The 15460-nt window shown below is 36.4% G+C and overlaps 1 protein-coding gene and 1 long non-coding RNA gene across 4 annotated transcripts in view; both read right to left on the bottom strand.

The window, feature by feature from the left end:
- The window catches only part of LOC140622241 (uncharacterized), a 111560-nt gene that overhangs the window by 30632 nt on the left and 65468 nt on the right, over positions 1-15460 (bottom strand). The window lies entirely within an intron of this gene.
- ARL14 (ARF like GTPase 14) lies at positions 2114-3588 on the bottom strand. The gene has a single exon (XM_072807918.1). It carries the CDS (start codon positions 3325-3327, stop codon positions 2566-2568), a length of 762 nt encoding a protein of 253 aa, XP_072664019.1. The 5' UTR covers positions 3328-3588; the 3' UTR covers positions 2114-2565.

The raw sequence follows: 15460 nt of genomic DNA, 5'->3' as shown, positions 1-15460 counted from the left end.
TAAAAGTGAAATCATACAGTACTTGTCTTTCTGTGTCTGACTTACTTCACTTCACATAATGCCCTCCAGTTTCATCCATGTTGTTGTTAAGGTCAGGATTTCCCTTTTTTCTGCCTGAATAATATTCCATCGTGTATACATACTATATTTTCTTTATACATTCATCCATTTTTTTATTTTTTTAAAGATTTTATTTATTTATTTATTCATAGAGACAGACAGAGAGAGAGAGAGGCAGAGACACAGGCAGAGGGAGAAGCAGTCTCCACGCAGGGAGCCTGATGCGGGACTCGATTCTGGGTCTCCAGGATCACACCCCGGGCTGCAGGCGGCGCCAAACCGCTGCGCCACCGGGGCTGCCCCATTCATCCATTTTTTAAAAAATCTATTCATCCATTAATCCATTGATGGATGCTTGGGTTGTTTCCACATTTGACTATTGCAAATAATGTTACATGAATATACAGGTGCAGATAGTTCTTCAAGGTAGTGATTTCATTTCTTTTGGGTATATACCTAGTAATAGGCTTGCTGGATCAGTGGTAGTTCTATTTTTAATTTAGCCTGGATTTATTCCTCTTTTTTTTTTAAGAGTTTATTTTATTTATTTTTATTTATTTTTAGTTTTTTTTAAAGATTTTATTTATTTATTCATAGACTCAGAGAGAGAGGCAGAGACACAGGCAGAGGGAGAGGGAGAAGCAGGCTCCATGCAGGGAGCCTGATGTGGGACTCGATCCCGGGTCCCCAGGATCACACCCCAGGCTACAGGCGGCGCCAAACCGCTATGCCACCGGGGCTGCCCTATTTTATTTTTTTTTAAGCAGTCTCTATACCTAGTGTGTGGCTCAAACTTAAAACCCAGAGATCAAGAGTCACGTGCTCCACCAACTGAGCCAGCCAGGTGCCCTTAGCATGAATTTACTCTTAACTGTGTGCAGTAAGCTCATTGAAGACAGACACCATACCTTATTCACAAAACAATATGACAATTAACAGTACTGGCCTTGAAACTAAACAGATGAGTATGAATCTTGACTCTGCCACTCCTCAGCTAAAATATCAAGTAGTTTTTGCATGGTTGTTATTGTTGTTACCTTGTTTAGTCTCAGAACTCTCACCTGTAAAATTGATATCATAATGCTGATTTCTCTCAGGGCAGTTGTGAACATTAGATGAGAAGATGTATGAAAGTGATTATACAATACCTTGCTTCGACAAGCATTCAACCAATGGGAACTATTATATGTATGTTTACTTTATCATTTGAATCCTTACCAGCACTCAGATCTTTGCTATAAAGATCATGGCTAAGGTGAGAGAAGGAAAGCAGGAGAGGAATTTAGGGGCTAGCACCCTTGGTTGACCATACCTTTATTTTCCTCTGTGACCTTAAGATTTAGAGCCCCAGGAGCTGCAGTCAGGGCTTGAGGCCTGCTTCTTCTAGCTCAAATGAGCTTTGTTAGAGGTGGGGCTGGAAGAAAGTGTGTCATCTGTTAGTACCAGGACCTCCCTGGGAGTTCTGAGCCTCTCAGGGGAATTCCAGTTCAATCTCCAGTTCCTTCTCCCTTCCCCTGCAATGACTGTTCAGGGTCTTCTTCTAGTGATGGGAACTTCCAGTGACTAACCTCCACCTTCAAGGGTCCCTAGGAGTTGGAGACTTTCTTAAACACTACCTCTGGCATGAAGCACTTCCTGTTTTCCCAGGTCAAAGTCCCTCTTGTTATAGCACATAGTACTCACTGCCCTATTCTAGCTGTTAGCTTTACATTGTTTCCCTCGGTGAATTGCAAAGTCTCTGAGATTAAAGTATGGCTCTGGTTCCTGTTTGATCAGTACAGTGAGCTGTACCTATATTCCCAGGTAATGACTGTTCTAAATTCTATATAAGCCCATCTTGGGGCCATAGCCTCAAGGTGAGTGAAACCCAGGCCCCGCCCTAATATAGCTTGCTATCCTGATCCCCAGAACTTTAAGATACAAACTTCTCCCTATGCTTCTGGGCAATTAACAGCCTAAAGTTCCTTGTTTGGCTGACCGTAGGAAGTCCCCAGCAATAGATTTCAAAGAGTTGGTAGGAATACAGAAAAAAACTTCATTTAAGGCATAGAGATTTATAAAATGTTAACATCAAACTTTATTCTCTCCATAATTTAAAGTTCACTTTTTACTAGCTGTTCCATAGGAGTGTGGTAGAAATGCAATACTGTAACAGCTGGAAACCATCAAAAAGAATTCTGACCCTATTAGCAGTTTACTTAAACTTTGTTCTAGTAGTCATATAAAAATAATAAAGGAATAACTTATTTGGTCCCAAACATGGTTATTCTGATTTATCCAACATGCACAAAATTATACAATTTTCATTCTCAATTATCATTACCATATAATTTACTGAAGTGCCTGACCAAAAATAATGTTTTCTAGATATTATTTTAAGTTTTTAGCTGAATTTAGGTGACCTAACATTTTAGGAAAAGTTTGCTAACTTAACAACTTGCTTTTCTCACTTGGCATAGTAAAAATTTACCCTTTCAACTCCACCAGTATGTCACTGCTTGGACCTCAGTTCTGCTTAAAGAATGCTAAAGCGTCTCCTCTTGATTTCATGTGGCTTTTCACAAATCCAGTCAATTTCCTGAACCCCTCCATCAGTCCATCCCCAGTGATGGCACAGCAGGGCTGCACATACCAGTTCCGGTCACTGCAGAGCTTCTTCACTTTGAACATTCTGGTGATGTCCTCAGCAGTTAGAGCTCCAGGCACATCCTGTTTGTTGGCTAATAGAACAACAGGCACATTTTTAATGTGTTCGTTCTTCAAAATGTGCTCCAGCTCTCTACTGGAATCTTTCAGTCGCTGTTTGTCCGTACTATCCACAACATACATCAGCCCATCAGTGTTCTCACAGTAATGATCCCAAACGGTTCTCATTTTTTCTTGTCCTCCAACATCCCAGATCGTGAGCGAAAGATTCTTTTCCAACTGGATCATCTCCACGTTGAAACCTATGGTTGGGAGGGTTGAAATATTCTTAGCAAGCTTTAATTTGTAAAGGAGTGTAGACTTCCCAGCTGAGTCAAGTCCCAGAAGAAGAATCCGGGCTTGCTTGGTTTTGGAGTTTTTAGAACTTAGTAGACCCATTTTAGGTTTTTTTCCTCCTTTCAAAGACTCTTCTTTTGGCCAGGGACAATGTTTGTTGTCCAGGTTTCTTGTGAAAATAATAGGAGGAAAGAAGATAGCAAATGCTTCATGTTGTATTTTAAGACTGGGAACTTGTGTGCATTTATGTTGTAGCCTATCACCTTGATTATAGGCAAACATCATTTTATTTGCAGTCCTAGCCAATCCTAAGAAATCTGGTATGAGTAAGCAGCCAATATTGCAGTCACTCAAAGGGGAAATTCTTTGTGAGTGAGTAGGACGTAGGAGGGGCCGGCTAGGTGATGCCACAGCTTGTGCTCTTCCAGATGTTGGAAATTTAGAGGTAACCAATGGTTTATGGGAACATGGTTCGATAGTAGAATAAAAACTTAGTTTTACAAGTGGTTTATAGAACTTTTCTAGTTATTTGAACATTTATCTTATCCCAGCTGTAAATGAGTAACCAGATTTCTGAAGTCATGAAGAGAGTTTATCTCACACTGCCCTAAATATCTTCAGTACTTTCCCCTTGTCCAGGTTACTCAGTAGGATACTTATACCACCCAAGGTTATATGAACCTTCCTCCCATAATATACAAAAACAGTTCTTTAATCTTCTAGAAAATTTACATTATTCACAAGACCAAAAAAGTATACAGGGATGGGAGGGGAGTGTGTAACACAAACCCTTGAAATTAAGCAGTCTGATTAAAGGTGGTAAATTGAATATATGTATTTATCCCTTTCCTCAAGACTCCACCAAAATGATGGTGAAGGAGGACAAGAGATTTCAATAAAATTCTGCAACGTGGAATATAGGTAGAAGATGAGTGGTATTAACAAAATTCAACCGAGTACATATGAAGATCTGATTGGCTTTATTAAGTAATTCATGAATTGGGCAGCATCCCATCTAGCAAGTAAAGGGGAGTTTCAAGGAGTTGTACAAAACGAAAGTTTTCTATAGAAAGGAGGATGGGGTGGGGGATGGGCAAAATGAGTGTAGGGAGTGAGAGAGATATAGGCTTCCTGTTATGAAATGAATAAATCATAGGAATAAAAGGCACAGCATAAAGAATATCATCAATGATATTGTAATAGCATTATATGTTGATAGATGGTAGCCACACTTGTGGTGAGCATAGAATAATGGAAAGAATTGTTGATTCATTATGATGTACACCTGGAACTATGTAACATTGCATAATAACTATACTTCAATTAAAAAAATAAAAAGAAAGAAGAATGGGGCAGGAAAGTTTTGAGCAAAAGAAAAGAGAGGATTATTTTAGGCAAAGTCACCCTCCCTTAGGGAGAAGGGCAGGGGACCTTTCTAGGTAGATTACTTCATCTTCCTTTGGGGAAAGGAGAGGGCCCATGTGACAAATTACATCATTGGTGCTGTTGAGAAAATTTCTGACTGACAGGTTGTGACCTAACTGACCCAACTGAAAGGTTGTTTCCTTTCTCGGGAAAGTTGAATCTGCAGTTAGGTTAGGTATTAAGCCCCAGCTTGGTGACTCAGCCTGGCCCAAGTGATAGCATTTTGGGCCTGTGGTTTTCTTTATAATGGTGGTAACTGATGCAACAGGATACAGCCGAAGTTTGGAGTACTGATACACAAGATACAGAGGGAAGGGGTGAAATGAGGGACTAAAAACAGAGGGCATTAAACAAAAGTCTGAATAAAGACACCCCCCACATACACACACACACAAACCCCACAAATCAACCCCACATGTACACACACCTCTGCTGATTAACCATTCAGCAACGAGATGTTATTCTGGGCAAAAAATAATAATAATAAAGAAAGAAATTGAATGATATGAGAAAAAAAAGGCCTCCAAGTTTTGACAGTTGAGAGTTTCCACATCATAATGCCTAACTCAATATTTAATTAACCTATAGCCAGCCTGACAGTTGGCAAACATTGCTCATGTACACAGAATGCCCAATCAGCTTTTCAGTGCACAGAGGTTCCCATACTTAATACATGGCATACCTCCAATATAAAGACCAAGAAGAAAATAAGGTTTTAAGGAAGCTTAAACAGGAGTAATGCAGGGAACAAAAGAAAATTTTCAGTAAGTTTTAAATATTTCCATCGAGATTTAAAAAGGTATTGTATCCATAAAACAAGACAAAAATGGCATTCAAAAGGTTACTCAAAAAACAAAATAGAACACTTGAAAAATAAATCCATGATTTCCAAAATTTAAAGAGATTAATAATAGGTTGGGGGAAAAAATCTTTCAGAAAGTAGAAGATAGAAAATATGAAAAAAGATGTAAAGGATCAATCCAGACATTTTTTTATTTTTATTTTTAAGGATTTTATTTATTTGAAAATGAAAAGAACATGCACAGGGAAGGACAGACAGGGAGGGAGAAGGATTAGCCGACTCTGCACTGAGCCCAACATGGGGCTCAGTCTCACCACCCTGAGATCATGACTCTTAACTCACCGGTGCCACCCAGGCACCCCAATCCAGAAGTTTTAATATCTAACTTATATGACTTTATTCCAGAGAGAACAAAAATATGAAAAGGGAAATTATCAAAGAAATAATATAAGACTATTTCCAAAGCTAAAGAATAAATTCTCCAGGTTGAAAAATTTTAAATTTTAAAACTAAAATTTTATTTTTAAAAAATATTGAGTAGGCTATTCTGAATGTAGAAAGAACATTTACAAAGAAATTTTTTAAACTTTTTAAAATTTTAATTTTTTAAATTTTTTAAATTTTATTTATTCATGAGAGAAACAGAGAGAGGCAGAGACATAGGCAGAGGGAACCAGAGGGTTCCCCTGTGGGGAACCAGAGTCCTGAGATCACGCCCTGAGCCACCCAGGCGTCACTGAAATTTTAAGTTTTTATTTTAATTCCAGTTAGTTAACATACAGTGTCATATTAGTTTCAGGTATAGGATATAGTGATTGAAAAATTTCTTACGTTACCTAGTACTCATCACAAGTACACTCCTTAATCCCTATCATCTATTTCCCCCTTCCCCATACCCTCTCCCCTCTGGTAACTAACAGTTTGATCAATTTGTTCTCTATAATTAAGAGTCTGTTTCTTAATTTGTCTCTGTATTTTTCCCCTTTGCTCATTTGTTTTTTTCTTAAATTCCACATATGAGTGAAATCATTTGGTTTTTGTCTTTCTCTGCTGAATTATTTCCCTTAGTGTTATACTCTAGCTCCATCCATGTCATTGGAAGTAGCAAGATTTCATTCTTTTTTTATGGCTGAGTAATATATCATTGTGTGTGTGTATCTCACATCTTCTTTATCCATTCATCAATCGATGAATACTTGGGCTGTTTCCATATCTTGGCTATTATAAATAATGCTGTTATAAATATAAGGGTGCATGTATCCCTTTGCGTTAGCGTTTTTGTATTCTTTGAGTAAATACCCAGTAATGCGATTGCTGGATCATAGGATGAATCTATTTTTAACATTAAAAAAATCTCCATACTGTTTTCCAGAATGGCTGCACCAGTTGTATTCCCACCGACAGTGTAAGAGAGTTCCCCTTTCTCTACATCCTCACCAACACCTGTTGTTTCCTGTACTGTTAATTTTAGCCATTCTGACAGGTGTGAGGTGAGATCTCATTGTGGTTTTGATTTGTATTTTCCTGATGATAAGTGGTTTTGAGCATCTTTTCATGTGTCGTAACCATCTATATGTCTTTTTTGGAGAAATGTCTGTTCCTTTCTTCTGCCCATTTTTTAACTGGATTATTTGGTTTTTGGGTGTTCTGTTTTATAAGTTCTTTATAGATTTTGGATACTAACCCTTTATCAAATATTTCATTTGCAGATATCTTCTCCCATTCAGTAGATGTCTTTTAGTTTTATTAATTGTTTCCTTCACTGTGCTTTTTATTTTGATAAAGTCCCAATAGTTTCTTTTGCTTTTGTTTCCCTTGCCTCAGAAGACATATCTAGTAAGAAATTGGTACAGTTGATGTCTAAGAGGTTACTGCCTATGTTCTATTTTAGGATTTTTCTGGTCTTAAGTCTCACATTTAGGTCTTTAGCCCAGTTTTAATTTATTTTTGTGTATGGTGTAATAAAGTGGTTTAGTTACTTTATTTTGCATGTTACTCTCCAGTTTTCCCAGCACTATTTGTGAAAGAGACTGTCTTTTTCTCATTGGCTATTCTTTCCTGCTTTATTGAGGATTAATTGTCCGTGTAGCTATCAGTTTATTTCTGGGTTCTTTATTCTGTTCTATTGATGTATGTTTCTATTTTTGTGCCAGTACTATACTGTTTTGATGACTACAGCTATGTAATATAACTTGAAGTCTGGAATTGCGTTGGCTCCAGCTTTGCTTTGCTTTTTCAAGATTGCTTTGGCTGTTCAGGGTCTTTTTTGGTTCCATACAAATTTTAAGGTTGTTTGTTCTAGCTCTGTGAAAAATGCAGGTGGTATTTTCATAGGGATTGCATTAAATGTATAGATTGTTTTGGGTAATTTAGACATTTTAACAATATCTGTTCTTTCAATCCATGAGTATGGAATGTCTTTCCGTTTCTTTGCCTCATCTTCAATTGCTTTCATCTGTGTTTCATAGTTTTTATTTTTATTTTTTTTTGTTTCATAGTTTTTAGAGTACAGGTCTTCCACCGCTTTGGTTGAGTTTATTCCCAAGTATCATACAATTTTTGGTGAAATTGTAAATGGATTGTTTTCCTAATTTCTCTTTCTGATGCTTTATTATTGGTGTATAGAAATGCAACAGATTTCTTTTTTCCTTTTTTTTTTTTTTTGCAAGAAATTTCTTAACTTGATTTGGTATCCTGAGACCTTACTGAACTCATTTATCAGTTCTAGTAGTTTTTTTGGTGTCGTCTTTAGGGTCCATATGATAGTTTTTGATAAAAAATTCCAAAGGGAATTTTTGAGTAAACAGATAAAAGGAATGTTAGGATAAGAAAGAGAAATGTTATCAGATTTATCGTGACAAGCAATATAAAAAGTCAGGCCACCAAGAGTTAGTTTAGGGCAACCCCTCAAGGTTCCCCAGGACCTGTTCTATTGCTGCAGGGTTGACTTTTCAGAAATGCCACCAAGGTCAGATGAGATGAAATTATTTTCATTAGACTATGTTTTTGCAATCATTGGTAGCCCTCTTACCTCAAATAATGCAACACAGGACAAATAGCTGGTTTAAGGACATTGCTAAAATTAACTCCAGAATGAGAAATGTCAGGGTCCAGATTAAATACTCTAGAAGCAAATCAGAGTATTTAGCTGGGTACAGCCTTGAAGCATTAAACTGTTTAAATTTAATTAGTTTAGCACAGACTCTGAAGTCAGACCTGGCTTGCAGTCACAACTGTACCTTTTTTTTTCTTTTTTCTGTATAAACCTGAGCAAGCCACTTCTTAATTTCTTCATCTGTAAGTTGGGAAATAATATTATCTACCTCTCAGGGTTATTGTAAGTAATAAATGAGATATAAGGCAGCCTAGTACATGATACATAGCACACGCCCAGTGAATGGTAGCTGTTACTATTTTATTACTGATCATAAGGATAGCAGATAGGTTTATATTTGCTAGCCAAATGAGATTTATAGTTAGTAACTTCTTTGAGAGGGAGTATAAAGTTGTTTCTTGGCTCTGTGGGAAAGAGTACTCTGCTCCATTACGAATGTCTGTGGGATGGTTACTCTTACATGTCAACTTGACTGGGCTACGGGATGCCCAGAGAGCTGGTAAAACATTACTCTTGGTGTGTTTGTGAAAGTATTTCTGGGGGAGATTGGCATTTGAATCCATAAACTGCATAAAGAAGGTTATCCTCAACCGTGCAGTTGGGCATCATCCAATCCTTTGAGGGCTTGATAGAAGAAAAATGTGAGGGAAAGGTGAATTTGCTGTGTGATCAGGGATATCCATCTTCTCTGGCCCTCAGACATCAGTACTCCTGGTTCTTAGGCCTTCTGACACAGAGTGGGATTTACACCATTGGCTCCCATGGTTCTCAGGCCTTCGAGTTTGGACTGGACTTATACCCCCTGCTTTCCTGAGCCTCCAGCCTGCAGATCACAGATCATTGGACTTAGCCTCTATCACATGAGTCAGTCAGTCCCTTATAATAAATCTCTTCCCACTTGTCTGTGTTCATTTCTCTGGAGAACCCTGACTAATACAGACTGTTATGAATGTAGGAGGGGCATAGTATCCTACTTGCCATTCTCAATTGCTGCTATCAGACATAGCATGGTTCCCAATCCTGCAATCCCTCATCCCCTTGGCTGAGGCCACTTGATCCATTTCTTTCTTTCTTTCTTTCTTTCTTTCTTTCTTTCTTTCTTTCTTTCTTTCTTTCTTTCTTTCTTCTTTCTTTCTTCTTTCTTTCTTTCTTTCTTTCTTTCTTTCTTTCTTTCTTTCTTTCTTTCTTTCTTTTTCTTTCTTTCTTTAAAGATTTTATTTATTTATTAGAGAGAGAGGGCATGAATGGGAGGGAGGGGCAGAGGGAAAGGGTGAGGAACAAGCAAATCCCTCACTGAGCTGGAAGCCCAAATGTGGGCTCAATCTCAGGACTCCAAGATTATGACCTGAAGCAAAGTTAGACCGTTAACCAACTGAGCCACCCAGGTGCCCCCACTTGATCCTGTTTTAGAATCTAATTGTCTCAATCCTGATCTGAGACATCAAGTACTTAAGCAGCTCCAATCCTGCTTTCTAAGACCAGGTATAGAGTTATCCTAATCACTAATTTGGTCGCAACATGCTATTCTAATGTTAACAACTAAACAATTGCCTTTTTTATTTTGTTTGTTTGTTTATTGTCTTTTTAAATAAGTCCTGGTCGTTAAACTCAGGTCTGATAACTCTGTTTCTTGCACTCAGTCCCTTCCTAAAAAAGGTACCCTGACTCACATCTGCCATACTCTTTCCTAAGCTAGCATCCTTAACCCTTGAAATTTAATTTTTTTGGATAAAGCCCTTTTTAACCATTGAAAACATCTTTGTTGTTGAGTATAAGCTTCTCATTATTGCCCACATTGTATTCTCCACCAATTTTCTATCCAACTACATGTTGGGACATCTTACTCCACCAACATGTATTCCCTTTACTGAATACTTGCCAAGTCAAAAAGATGTACGTAAGTTTGCCTGAAAATACTTATAGAAGTCTCAGTATGAGGGCAGCCCCCATGGTTCAGCGGTTTATCGCCACCTTCAGCCTGGGGCGTGATCCTGGAGTCCCAGGTTCAAGTCCCACATTGGGCTCCCTGTGTGGAGCCTGCTTCTCCCTCTGCTTGTGTCTCTGCCTCTCTCTCTGTTTCTCTCATGAATAAATAAATAAAATCTTAAAAAAAAAAAAAAGAAGTCTCAGTATGAAATGGCAATACCCAAAAGTAAGGAAAGACCTCAAGTTCACAGACTATATATGATGTGCCTTTCTCTTGAATTCAGTATGGAAAATGTGTTTTGTTTTTTTTTTTTTTTATTTCAGGGGTTTACAGAAATCAAATATATTTATTCAGAAAATATTCTTTCGCCAGCGATGAGACAAGTATTTATTAATTGTCATATGCCAAGCACTATGCCAAGTATAGAGGGTAGTGGGCACAGAGGCTAGTGAGAAGCTTTAGTGGAACAATCTGTCAGTCTTAGATCAAGGGAGCCTCCCCAGGGCAGCTGTGATGTTGTATCTGAAGCCCTGTGAGTCACACTGATTAGTGGCAAAGAATAATCCATTATCTTCCAGGAAAATTTGGGCCTTTCCTGGAGAGTCCAGATTATAGGAGCCCATCGTGGAAGTCACAGCTTTCTCTTCCATCAAAATATTCATTCTGTGGAGTGCTGCTTCCCTAAGGGTTTGGAGACAAAGAGCCCAGGACAGAATCTTCATACCTTCTCTGTTTCAGCTACACCAAACGAAGAGGCTTTTAGTCAACTAATAGTGGACAGGTGTCACAAGGGTAAACTGTTCTTGAGCTACCAAGTTTGAGCTCTAAGTTTGTTACTGTTACACAGCCTCGCTTGTTGGTTGATATAAAGAGACAAGGTAAATAAAGAATGTCCTCAAGCCATGTAATACTGTGTAGCACCAAAAAATATTAAGTGTCCATATACTTATAAGAGAAGCTTGCTAAGAGCTATAAGGGGAGAAAAAACAAATTCTAAAATAGTACAGTTGGTATAATATCATTTATGTTAACCCCCACACACAAAATAACAAACTATGTGTTTCTCAGATACATGCATGTCAATGCATAGAAAAAAATTTAGAAAGATACACGTAAAACCAATGAGCTTAGCCTCCTCTGGAGGAGGCTTGGTTAAAAGATTTTTGTTTTGTCTGTATTTAAAATTTTTTTAATTAAAAAAATATGAAGCATCACAATATGAAGGATTTTATGATGTATATGTGCATTTTATTCTATTTTCTTTTTATGTATGTGCACTTTAAAGAACAAAAGTAAAAATTTAAAGGGTCACCAGTGTCCCACCCAGCTAATGAAGTAGAATACCAATACCAGTGAAGACCTCTGCATGCCCCTAAATAATTATATTCCTTTCTTTCCCCAGAGAAATAACCTTTAATCTGAACTAATGTTACTAATCCCTTATTTGGTTTTAGTCTTTAGTTTCTATAGAAAAAAATATATAAGTAATACATAATAGGTAATGTTTATTTTGTACTTCTAAGTAATGTTATTACATAAGTAATATTTAGTGAATAAAAAATCTAAGTAATGTATTACCAATATATAAAAGCAACATATATAACTAAGTAGTATATTATTTATTTTTACTTCATTAATTTCTGCTTTTATATTTATTATTTTCCACATTCTACTTTCTCTGCCTTATCTCCTGTTGCTTTTGTTGTTGTTTATAACAATAGCTTATAGTGAATTCTCATTTATTCTCAGCCTTATTTATTATCAATTTTTTCTTTTCCATTTAAGCATTTAATTCTGTAAATTTCCCCAAAGTATCTGGATGCCACACATTTTTTCTCATTGTTTTTATTAGTTAAGTATTTTCTAATTTCCATTACACATTTTTTCTTTGATCCATCAATTATTTAGACGTATTTTTCTAACTTTGCATATGTACAGAAGTTTTAAATTCTTCTTAAAACTTAATTTCAGTGTGATCAAAAATACTGATTCTTGGACTTTTATTAGATGCTTTATGTCTTAGTTTGTAGTCACTTTTTGTAAATATTCTACATATATTTGAAAGAAATGTATATTCCTTAATATTTAAGTGAACTATTCTGTATTAGGCCAATTTTGATCATTGGTTGTTTTTTTTTTATCATTGTTTAGTCAGACCTTATCTGCTTAATTTATTGATCAAAGAGGAAGGAATGGTAAAATCTTGCCAACTGATGGTGATATAATTTTTCTTGTACCTTTGGCAATTTTTGCATCCTGTATGTTGAAGTGATTTTATTAAGTGCTGACAAGTTTAGAATTGGCATATCTTGCAGATTTTTTTTTTTTTGATAGCAGTAACCCATCTGATCTCTAGTAGTAGTTTTTTCTCTTGACCTTGAGTTTGCCTGTTTCTAATATAGCCATTTCAATTTCCTATTGGTTAGTGTTTGCTTGTCTTACCTTTCAACCTTTCTATGTTCTTATGGCAAGATGTATTTCTTGTTAATAATATGGAGTTGAACTTTTTTCAAATTCTGTTTAATAATCTTTGTCTACATCTGGAGAATACAGTTTCTTGACATTGTATTTATCATTTTATTTTATATTTTCTCTTTACCCCACTTCAATGTTTTTGCCTTTGTCTTTGAATTGACGGTTTGTTTGTTTTTCTCTTCCTTTTTTCATCTCTACTGACTTGGAAATTATGGAATCTAATTCAACTATGGTAGGCAGAATTCAGAGAGCCTCCACAATTCCCATCCAGTGGTTTATAATTCCCTTTCTATGAGTGCAGATGTGCCTGTGAATGTGATGGATGTTACTTTCCTCATTAAATTATATAACAAAAGTGAAGACATTTTTAAGACATTAAGGTCCCATGTTAGTTGACTTTGAGTTGATCAAACCGGAGATTATCCTGGGTAGGCGTGGCCTAATCAAGAGAACCTTTTTAAAAGGGACTGGGCCCTTCCTGAAAAGGGAAATTTGAAACATCAGTTTTGTCCTGCTGGCCTGGAAGAAAGCAGCCATGTTGTTAATTGCCTATGAAGGGGGTAGTAGCCTTTAGTAGCTGAGCCCTCAGGTCTATAACCACAAGAAACTGAATTCTGCTAATAACTTGAATGAGTTTGGAGGAGGACCTCCAGATGAGAATCCCAGCCCTGTCAGTATTTGGACTGTAGCCTAGTGAGACCCTGAGCAGAGGACTCATGCCGGGACTCTATGCCATACTTGGACTCTTAACCCATAGAAACTGTGAAATAGAAATATATATTACTTTAAGCTGCTAATAGAAAAATGAATACAATTGCCTTAGAAACCTTAATATTCATATTAAACTTAATGTCTGAAGATAATATCATTACTCACATTTAGGAAAATAAAAGGGTCTTAGGGTGACTCCTTTTTACCACTCTTTCATTATATATGCTATTGTTGTCTGGGTTTATCTAGCTTGACTTACTTAACCCTCTAAGTAAACATCATCATTGGTTTATTCAGTAAATGCTACCTAGATTTATCCTCATGCTTATCATGTTCTTTGCTCACCATTTCTTCTTACACTCAGACTTTCTCCTGTGTTTCTTTATCCTCATCTTGAAATACAGTCTTTAGATGATCTTTAAAAAAGGGTTTGCTGTAATAAAAGCTCCCAATTTTTCTAGTCAGAAAATAACTTTATTTTAACCTCATGTTTGAAAGATTATTTTGCTGGATATAATAGTGTATAATTTGACATTTATCTTCCCCCAGCACATTAAATGTACCATTCTTCTGTCTTCTGGCTCCCTTTGTTGCTGTGAGAAAATCTCCTGTCAGTTTAAATATGGTGCCTTAACAGATACACTATCTCTTTCTCTAGATGCTTCTAATGTAGTCTCCTGACTTTTAGTATTCTGAAATTTCACTATAATGTAGTTAGGTGATTTTTTATTTGTTCTGTTTGCAGTTCTGTTTTCTAAATCTGTATGTTGGTGTTTCTCATCAAATACAGAGAAGAAATTCTCTCAGAATTCAAGAAACTTAAGCTATTACCTCTTTAAATAATATTTTTTCTCCCTTCATCTTTGTTATCTCTTCCTGGAACTCCAGTTAAATATATGTTGGAGTTTTACCTTTGTATTCTCCATATCTCTTAATATTTCTTTTATAGTTTCCTATAAAAGGAAATCCTCTTTGTCATATTTTTCTGAATGATTTCCTCTTATTCATCATAAACTATCTCTTCAACTGTGCTTAATCTATACCTGCCATTGAATTTCTAACTTTAATTATTACATTTTTAATATGTAGAACTTCTATTGATTTTTTTCAAGCCTGTGTGGTCAACTCTGATGGTTTATAGTTTGGCATTCTTCCAATAATCTTTTAAAATTTTTCTTTAAATATATTAAAAATGCTTATATTTTATTCTGTACCAGATTATTCCATTATTTGAAGATTCTAATGTCTCATTCTGCAGCGTGTTAGTTCTGCTATTTCCTTGTGTATTTGAAGTCATATTCCTTGAAAATATATATGTGGAGTTGAATTTAATGACTGTTATTTTGAAGAGGACCTGAATTTATTTCCTCTAGCTATTGAGGGATGCTACCAACTACATTTCTGATTTCGAGCTTTGAGGAATATATGGTTAATATGAATTTGAGTTCTAAATACATGTTAAAGTGGACTAATGATGAAGTCATTTTTCTTCTTTGTTCAGCTCTGTCCAGAGCCCAGATAAGATTGGCAAATACAGGGGTAACTGGGTGGTTTAATTAGTTAAGCGTCTCATGATTTTGGCCTAGGTCATGATCTCAGAGTCATGAGATCGAGCCCCACATGGTGCTGTCTCTCCTCTGTCCCTCCCCACCACCACATGCTCTCTATCTAAAAAACAAAGACAAAAAAAATAAATAAATAAAATAAAAAAAATAAAAAATAAAAAATAAAAAACAAAGACAAAAAAGGATTGGCATCTATCACCATTAATGCGCTTTGCTGGGAGGGATTTTTCTAGTTCAGCAATTGAGTCATCCTTGAAGTTCTAGTTCATTCTAGTTCTCACCTTGGTGGGGACCCAGGCTTTATCTTCAGCTCTGGTACAATGAGCCCATTAAAACTTTGTCTGGTGGTCAGTAGGGATGACGTAAACACTCAGAGCTTCCTAACTTTATAGATTGTT

The sequence above is a fragment of the Canis lupus genome, chromosome 31, assembly GCF_048164855.1.
Source record: "Canis lupus baileyi chromosome 31, mCanLup2.hap1, whole genome shotgun sequence".
NCBI classification, from domain to species: Eukaryota; Metazoa; Chordata; class Mammalia; order Carnivora; family Canidae; genus Canis; species Canis lupus.
This window is presented reverse-complemented; position numbering and strand designations above follow the sequence as displayed.